Source organism: Fukomys damarensis, unplaced genomic scaffold (genome assembly GCF_012274545.1).
Source record: "Fukomys damarensis isolate Sample0158 unplaced genomic scaffold, DMR_v1.0_HiC HiC_scaffold_32, whole genome shotgun sequence".
Classification (NCBI taxonomy): Eukaryota; Metazoa; Chordata; class Mammalia; order Rodentia; family Bathyergidae; genus Fukomys; species Fukomys damarensis.
This window is the reverse complement of record NW_022900944.1, coordinates 45,825,081-45,834,506: the sequence shown is the minus strand read 5'-3', so window position 1 is coordinate 45,834,506 and position 9,426 is coordinate 45,825,081. Positions and strand designations below refer to the sequence as shown.

Here is a 9,426-nt window from a genome sequence, read left to right as displayed (position 1 = left end):
CGCCTTCCCGCTGAGCCGCCTGGGCAGGCTCCGCCTGTGCCGCAGCGGCGAGGAGATCGCGCAGCTCTGCGACGACTACGATGCCGACCGCCAGGAATTCTTCTTCGACCGCAGCCCCAGCGCCTTCGGGGTGATCGTGAGCTTCCTGGCGGCCGGGAAGCTGGTGCTGCTTCGGGAGATGTGCGCGCTGTCTTTCCGCGAGGAGCTGGCCTACTGGGGCATCGAGGAGGCGCAGCTGGATCGCGCTGCATGCACCGGCTGCGCCAGATGGTGGACGACCCGCAGTCGGGGCTGCCCGGGAAGGTCTTCGCCTGTCTGTCCATCCTCTTCGTGGCCACCACGGCTGTCAGTCTGTGCGTGAGCACCATGCCTGACCTCCGGGCCGAGGAGGACAAGGTGAGTGTGGGGTGCGCACCGCGATCCCCCCAGGGCTCCATGCAAAGCGCTGCATGCACCGGCTGCGCCAGATGGTGGACGACCCGCAGTCGGGGCTGCCCGGGAAGGTCTTCGCCTGTCTGTCCATCCTCTTCGTGGCCACCACGGCTGTCAGTCTGTGCGTGAGCACCATGCCTGACCTCCGGGCCGAGGAGGACAAGGTGAGTGTGGGGTGCGCACCGCGATCCCCCCAGGGCTCCATGCAAAGGTGTTTATTTCTTAAAAGGGTCAGGAAACACTGAATAGCATTCCATGTGTATAGCGTTCATGTTTAGACCAGCGTGGTCCGAAAAGATACTTTTCCTTTTCTTCTTGTCAAGGAGGGGGCTCTCAAAAGCCAAAGTGCCTGGGCCCTCCAAAGTCATTGCGTGTCCCTGGCTCTGTTAAGAGACCCTGGCTGTTGACAAAGTCACACCTGGTCTCAGTGGGCCAGGCAGCCTCAGCCTCGCCTCGCCAGGCTCTGCGACTCACTTCACCTCTCTGAGCCTGTTTCTTCGTTGGTAGAATGGACACTGTCCCCTCGAAGGTTCACACAGTGAAGTGGGCTGCTCTGTGTTAACTGAGCAGCTACTTTGTGTCAATTGCTAACAAAGACCTGTCCTAAAAAGGACAACCAAAATACTTGGACTTTCAAACGGCACCCCCATCCCACCTGCATGATAGTTCTGATTGGAGCATTTTTCCATTCTTTTGCCCAAAAGCATGCGATTTAGAAGATCGCTTGCCTGCAGAGATGTTTGTTTACACGTGGACTCTGTAGTCAAAAGACTAGGACTGGATAAGCCATCTCCTTACCCTGTTCCTCAGCTATAGACAGAGTCTGGGTGGTCCCAAGCCTGTTCCCGTCAAAACTCCACAGGGAAAGGAGAAACAGTGAGGAAGACCCAATCTAAACTGTGCAGAAGCCCAGTGTTTCAAAAACATGACTGAGGTTACAGACCCAGCCTAGCTTATCAGGACTTGGGAAATCAAATTAGAGGTCACAGCCCAAAGTCAGAGAAGAGCAGTCAGGCAGACCCATCCTCAGGGGACAGGAGAGATTTGTGCTCATATCCAGCTGCGGTGCCTTTCTGTGTCCCTGCAGTACGCCACCTTTGCACATGCCACTGGGAGGTGCAGGCCAAGAAGGTCTGTATTTGCTGCTCGGATAATAATTCAGAGATGCAGGGAGGCTGAGGATTTTTGTTCTTTCAAATCTGAGCCTTATATTTACATAAAAAGCTGCTGTCCCTTCTGCAACTCGTGCCTTGCGTTTCATATTTGCCCCCAGAGACATCAGGCTTGAACAGCCCTATTTTATGAGCCAGCTGCTTCGCGGGCCAGCTGCTCCTGGGTCCCCCTGGAAGTTAATGGCACACTCTGGGGACATGACCCACAGAGCTCCCCCTGAGATGGAGGGGAGTGACATCTGCCGGAGGGGAGAACCCCCAAGGACGCAGCTTCCTGTCCACCTCTCCTAGTTTCCCCAGCAGCATCCCCAGCAGTGAAGCTGGCCATCGGGAGGGAGAAAAGTCTGTGCCCAGATCGCAAATTAAAATGGAGGCAGGAAGAGCCTGCTGCCAAGTGTCTGAGCACCCGAGAGGCACAGGAGCCGGAGCTCTGGGTTTCCTTAGGGTCCCTCTAATGGCCGTCGCAGAACCAGGCTTGGGGCCTGCAGGACCCGGTGGATCACACCTCACACTTCCTCCACAGCCTGTGCTGGGATATTCCGGCTCCTCGCTAAGGTGGGGTGGAGGAAGGAAGAGACAGGGAATTTTTTGTTATATTGTTTTGCATTTTTGAGACAAGATTTTGCTGTGTAGCCCAGGCCACACTCTTAGTCTTCCGGCCTCATCCTCCTGGCTGCTGGATGACAGGTGTGCACCGTTACAGAAGGAACTGGCAAGTGAAACACAGAGAGGCAGCAGAAAGGAAGTAAAATAACAAAAGTTTACTCCATCGATGGGGATCGATCACACCTAATGGTAGTGCCCTGACTGACCCAGTACTGGGCTGCGACTCCCTCTTTTATAGGGTTTTGCAGCCTTGATCTCATTCAGGTGGTTACATTTCATTTTCACAGTTCACACTGCTGATATTCAAAACATGGTGGGTGAGAGACAGGTGAATTTCAACCCAGATGTAGCACTTCTTTGGCAGGGGAGGTCACCTTTAAAATTCATTCAGCTACCTCTTCTAGCCCAGGGGAAGGGGGCGTGTCTGGTCAGCAAAGTTAACGGTGGTTCTTTTCATTCATACAACTTTTTAGTGAGACTAGATGCCTCAGGTGACGGTTGACTCTGAACTAAACAAAGCCAAGGGCAGAAGTTATTTTACATTGTGACATTTCATAGGGGTTTTTTGCTATTAAAGTGTTCTCTATCGGCACCACCACCCCTGGCTACAGGAGAGTTCTAAAGGCCAGGTGGGACTCCCGGTTCCAGAGCCCTGCCCTCCTCTGCCGTTCTGATTTGGCCGCCTCCCCACTGCGGTTTCCACCTGCCCACCACTGCCTGCTCTGTCTAGAAAACTCTCACTCTCCAGCCTGCACCTTCCCTCTTCTGTCCCTCTCCAGGTTGCAGAGCAGGTCATAACCTCTTTCCCTGTACAGCCGAGAAGCATCTGTGCATCGTGAGAACGCGTGTGCCTGTGTGCTTCTGTGTCTTGCTGGGTCCTGCCCTGCCTCCTGGCCTTGGAGCTGCTAAACTACTGCTTTTCCAGGCAGCCGCACCCTTACCATCTGGCTCCCACCCGCGGAATCTGAGGGTTTCAGTTCCTCCACAAGCCCACCAACACTTGCTGTAGAGTGTCTCGTTTTGTTTTGTTTGTTTGAGACAGGGTCTAACTATGTAGTGCAGGCTGGCTTTAAACTCACTAAGTTGGGCTCGAACTTGCAGCAATCCTCCTGTGTGCTAGAAATCACCGGAGTGTGCCGCCATCCTTACCTGTCACCTGTCTCCTTGAGTCTAGCCGTCCTAGTAGGCGTAAAGTGGTATCTCACTCTGGTTTGAAATTTTAAAAAGTCGTCATTTTAAAACTTTTCATTATAGAATTCAAGACATTTACAAAATAAACAGAATACTACAATAAACCAGGAACCACCCATCTACCATTTTGATTTCTTTCCTCCACCCCAAATCACGTTTTATTATCATTATTATTTTGGGGTTTTTTTTGTTTGTTTTTTGAGATAGGGTTTCAACTACATAGCCCATGCTGGCTTCAGATTTACAACGATCCTCCTGCCTCAGCCTCCCAACTGCTGGGATTATAGGCGTGCACCATCACACCTGGCTATCATTTTTATCTTGCAGTTTTGTATACAGTAACATGCATACAATGAAATGCACAAATCTTTTTTTTTTTCTTGGCAGTACTGGTGATTGAACCCAGGGCCTTCACACGGAGCTACATCCACACTCCTTTTTATAATTTTTTTCTTTTTTTGCTACCGGGGATCGAACTCAGGAACTTATGTTTGCAAGGCAGGCAGCAGCATCACAGAGCTAAATATACCCCCCCCACATACCCAATATGTTTTTTGTTTGTTTGTTTGTTTTGAGAAAGAGTATCACTGAGTTTCCCAGGCTGGGCTCAAACGTGTGATCCTCCTGCCTTGCCCTCCTAGAGTGCTGGGACGTGTGCACCACCGCATGTGGCTGAAAAGCACATGTTTTAACTGTGTCTTTTAGCAACAGCTACACAAGTGCAAGCCTTGCCCGGAACATGCCCGTGGGGCCTTTCCCATCAATCCACTGTGCTTGGCGGCAGTGCCATCCTGACAGCCATTCCGAGCATCCTGTGAGTGGGGACGGGGCCCACAAGCAAGGACGCCACACAGCCCCATTTGCCTCGGACGGAGAGGGTTCCCAGGACCCGAAGTTTCTGCGTGCAAACCCAGGAAGATGGAGCAAATCATGGCGAGTTGTTCCCCTCCCTACAAAATACAACCAACGAGAAACTTCCTCAGAGAGACTAGAGAAACTGGTCTTTCCTTTCTTCTCCTCTCTTTTCTCCTGCAAATATCTGCTGGGCTGAGGATTATGCTCCAATTGGAGCCATAAACGCCTTTGTCCCAGGGCGCTGCAGAGGCTCCAACCCTTCTGACTGGTGCCTGTGCTGGGTTGGTTAGGGATGCCGAGCAGAGCCAGGTGCGGCACCATGACTCGGCACAGCCTCTTGCTGCAGTGTGGGAGGAGCCGGCCAGGCTGGGAGGATGGAGAGATGTGCGTGGTTTGAATAGCCAAGTGACAGCCCCGCGGGCAACCTGGGACAGCCGGGTCTTCTGGGCTCTGGGAGTCGCCCTCCTGCTATTCCCAGGCTGCCAAGGGGCAAATTCCCAGATGTCAGTGAAGGAGGGGGCCTGGTGCAGAGTCTGTGCCAGGTTTAGAACTCCCAGCTGTCCTGAGTCCACAGGGAGTTGCCAAAATGCGCAGTCTTGGACCCTGCTCCAGAGTTTGACTTGGCGATGGGGCCGGAGAATCTGCATTTGTGACCAGTACCCTTGGGGATTCTTGTGCCAGGGGAATTCTGAAGCAGCTTTGAGAAATCCTGATGGTGTTTCAGCCTCTTCATGGGAAAGCAAAGCACAGGGAAGGGGAGGTGTAGGGATCACTTCGAGGTCACACAGCAAGTCTGGAGCACTACTAGGAAATCGGGATCCAAAACTCCTGAGTTCTCCAGCAGACCTCAAACAGGCGGGACAAAGCCTGCTAGTGAGTCAGAGAAGGTGCTTGGTGTCCTGTAAAATTCAGCAAGAGAACGGGGTATGGCGTCCTCATACTGACCAGGCAGGCGCTGTCTGAGGCCAGGGTACCAAGTGGGCAGCACCCTAATAGCTGTTGGTAGCATCATCTGCACTCCTCACAACAGCCTTTCCAGGCAGAGACTGACTAGGGTTGGAATTTGAAGCCAAACATAGTGCCGTAGTGTTGTCATCCCAGCGCTTTCCCGGGCTGAGGTAAGGTGGAGACCAACCTAAGTAATTTAGCAATTAAATCTCAAAATTTAAAAAAAAAAATTTTTTTTAAGGGGTGGAAGTGTAGCTCAGTATGAAGGTCCTGGGTTCAATCTCTAGTATTGAAAAAAAAGAGTTAGCATTTGAACCCGGCCCACAAGCACTTAGGGCTCCATTTCTCAACAGCACTGGCTCCAGGCAGGAGGCAAGGGAGAGAGGTGCTGACCCAGAAAGACAGCAGCCCCTTTCTTTTTCCCTAGCAGCCAGACACAGAGAACATTTCGATTTAGGATTTCTCTGGGCCCAGGCGCTGGAAATAATTTCTTTTTCCACTTTAAAGCATTTTAATCCAAAAAAATTACAGTTGTCAACACCTTGCTTTTCACATAGGCAGCTGGCTTCGGTTACTCCCTCAATCATCCATCAAGTGAGTGTGCGTGCGTACGTGTGTGTGTGTGTGTGTGTGTGTGTGTGTGTGCATCCATATGCATATATGATATTTATAACCAGATTCTCAATCCTGGCTCCCCATAGAATCATCAGCAGGGGTTCTGGAAAATTCTACTATTTGAGCTAAAACCTAGATCAATTAAATTAGAGTCTCGGGTGGGGGTGTCTTGGGCATCAGGAATTCTCCAAGCCCCCAGGAGACGTTTATGGGCACCTGAGACTGAGAACAAGGCACTGGAGCAGTTTCTCAAACCTGAATGCGCCAAGTATGGTGGCACTCGGGAGGCTGAGGCAGGAGGATCATTCTGAGTTCAAGGCCAACCTGGGCTACATAGTGAGTTCAAAGCCATTCTGAATTACATAGCGAGACTCTGTCTCAAAAGAAAGAAAGAAAGAAACAAACAAACAAAAACCCAGAACCCAAACAATCCAAAAAACTCCAGCAAAAAATCCAACTTTAACATGCTCCAGGGAATCTTGTTAAAACGCAGGTGATGAGGCTGGGTGTTCCTACCGAGCTTCTCAGGGAGGCAGGTGTTTTGGGCTCTAGGCCCACACTGAGGAGTCAGGCCCAGGGAGCCAAGTGGCACAACCATGAGCATCCTGGATGGAGGGTCGCAGCCACGGGTCACAGGGCCAGGACAGCTGCTCAGCCCAGCCTCCCAGCCCCCAGAATCATGCCGCTTCTCCACTGACTGGGCCCCCAGCATGGCACAAGATGGCCCCCAGCGGGACTAGGGGTGGCACACGGAGAAGTTACCGAACAGCCTGTAGCAACTAAGGGCCCCAGATGAGGCTCGATGCCGCAACCTACTAGCTATGTGAGTTCAGGCAAGTCAATGAGCTGCTGTGACCATTTTCTGGGCCTGTAATGAGGCCATGCCGGATGTGAAGGCCATCTGGCTGTGACATCTGTCAACTCACTGATCGCCAGGGTTGATTCGGCTGATCTGGCTGGCTAGGCGGGTGTCCCTTCCTCTCTCACCACTCCTTGTGCGTCCCTCCTGAAGCTGCAAGCTCAGTTGGAGAGGACGAGCATCCCCGATGGAGGAGGACCATTTCCTCAGTTAAGGGTATACGGGTAGCTGCGTTCCAGCCCCAGAACCTCCAAACAAGCTCTCAAGGTCCATCATGCAGCCATGCCACCTGCTCACAGCACTGCCGTGTGGCTGAAGGGACAGCAGCAGAGCAGTGGTGGCCCCCAGAGATGCCTGTATCCGTGGTGGCAGAGGTTTCTCTGTAACAGGGAGACCAGGATAGCCTGGCTCCCAACACAGTGGGTGCTGATTTCTGTCCTGTGTAACACTCCCCGGGGGAGGGACCCAGGCAAGAGGGCACCTGTCCCCGTGAGAGACCCTGATGTCCCACCCACATGTTCCATCTCCCTGGGGTCCCGTCTGCCTGCCGGGGTTGGTTGCAACCCCATCTGGGCTGTGCTGGTTGGGTGCAGGAACTCACACCAACGCCTGACACCCCCAGCACAGAGGTGGCTCTCTGTAGGTGACAACTTGGTCACAACTTTGGCCACTCTTGGCTGGAAAGGGTAGTGTCCGACCCAGCTGGCCCGCCATGAGCCAGCCACAACCTGAAAAGCATGCAAAAGGTGGTTGGGAGGAGACTTTAGTCTGTGCACAGAGCTGGGACCTGCACGGCCTGTGAAGGCCTCTCCCCGGAAGGCGTCTCCCCCGCCAGGGCAGCCAGCCCCACCGCCTTCTGTTGCCCTCCTCCCCAGGGTGAATGCTCTCAGAAATGCTACTACATCTTCGTGGTGGAGACCATCTGCGTGGCCTGGTTCTCCCTGGAGTTCTGCCTGCAGTTCGTGCAGGCCCGGAACAAGTGCCGCTTCTTCCAAGGACCCCTCAACATCATCGACATCCTGGCCATTTCCCCGTATTATGTGTCGCTGGCGGTATCTGAGGAGCCCCCAGACAACAGCGAGAGGCCGAGCGGCAGCTCCTACCTGGAGAAGGTGGGGCTGGTGCTGCGTGTGCTGCGGGCGCTGCGCATCCTCTACGTCATGCGCCTGGCCCGACACTCGCTGGGGCTGCAGACGCTGGGGCTCACGGTGCGGCGCTGCGCCCGTGAGTTCGGCCTGCTGCTGCTCTTCCTGGCCGTGGCTGTCACCCTCTTCTCCCCGTTGGTCTACCTGGCTGAGAATGAGTCTGGGCGGGTCCTGGAGTTCACCAGCATCCCTGCCTCCTATTGGTGGGCCATCATCTCCATGACGACGGTGGGCTATGGGGACATGGTGCCCCGCAGCGTGCCGGGCCAGGTGGTGGCGCTGAGCAGCATCCTCAGCGGGATCCTCATCATGGCCTTCCCGGCCACCTCCATCTTCCACACCTTCTCCCACTCCTACCTGGAGCTCAAGAGGGAGCAGGAGCGCCCCCGGCCCCGCCTCCGCCGCCTGCAGAGCACCCATGCAGCCAGCGCCAGCGAGCGAGAGCTCCTGGCCGACGTGGACGACCCCGTCCCCGGGGAGGACCCTGCCCTGCGCATCCCCTAAATGTAGCTCAGAGGCCTGGTGTGCGTGCATGAGTGCAGCACGCGGTTCCAATCTGTCGCCCCTTGCCGGAAGCAAGCTCCTCTCTGCAGACCTCCAGAGTTCTCCCAATGCAGCCACTGCAAGGCCAAAGGTGCCATCTGTGTGACCTTGGGTCCTCCTGGCCTTGAAGTCCTGTGACCTTGTCCGGACCTCTTGCCGTGTCCTGGCTCCCTGCTGTGTGCTCAGCACAACCCACCTAGCTGGGCAGGCTCAGTCCCCTGTCTCTGATTTTTCCTCCTTGCAGAGGCTGTGATGTCTCATACTGGGTTCCCTGTGCCCACAGAACTGGTCCCCTGGACAGTCAGGATGTCACCTGCAGAATCCCATTCTTCCCCTCTGACCCGCTTTCCTGGCTCCATGCGAGGAGTGTGCTCTGCACTCACCACCCCCAGTGCTATTTCCTAACAAGTCTGCCATCTGTAAGCTCAGGGTGCAGTAAATCAAGAAGGCGGAAGTGGCCTCTTTCCAGTTCCTGCCAAGTCAAGCCTGCCACCTCCTGCCCCCCGTGACACACAACATACCCGAGGTGCCACTGGCCGGTACTCTTCGAGGGCAGCTGTACTCTTGGTGGGTTGCTCTCCAGCTCCCCAACTCTGGTAGGGCTCTGCATTGCCCTTGCAGGGACTCAGTGAGATGAGATCTCACTAAGTTGCCCAAACTGGGGGCTCAAACTTGCAATTCTCCTGCCTCAGCCGCCCCCCGCTAGCTGAGATTACAGGTATGTGAGACCTCTCTGGCTTAATTTTTTTAAAAAAATAACTACTCTTAGGCAAACTATTCCTCTCTCCCTGGGAGTTGGACAGTTTGGGTGCCTCCTAGGACCTCCTGATTTTCATTCCCTCTGTGACTCTGGTAGTCCTTGTCCCTTCTCTGATGCCCGTGGATTTGGCTGGTTGTGTGGTTTTCTGACTGGGTTTCCCTCCGGCCCTGTCAGGGGGATACGGCAGTGCAGCCAGGCAGACAGCTGTCCGTCCCAGGGCACAACACGGCAAACCCATGGTGTTTTAGAAGAATCTGAAATTTTCTAGATGCCCTCTCCCCTCCAGTGAGTGCCTGTCCA

At 54.3% G+C, this 9,426-nt stretch overlaps 1 protein-coding gene across 1 annotated transcript in view; it reads left to right on the top strand.

The window, feature by feature from the left end:
* Kcng4 (potassium voltage-gated channel modifier subfamily G member 4) overlaps positions 1-9,068 on the top strand; it is a 16,336-nt gene extending 7,268 nt beyond the window's left edge. Inside the window, exons 4-6 of the mRNA XM_033757911.1 lie at positions 2-284; positions 397-596; positions 7,554-9,068. Coding sequence (XP_033613802.1) covers positions 2-284; positions 397-596; positions 7,554-8,327 — 1,257 coding nt within the window. The 3' untranslated portion in view covers positions 8,328-9,068. The remainder of the gene's footprint in view (position 1; positions 285-396; positions 597-7,553) is intronic.
* Positions 9,069-9,426: the final 358 nt, after the last annotated feature.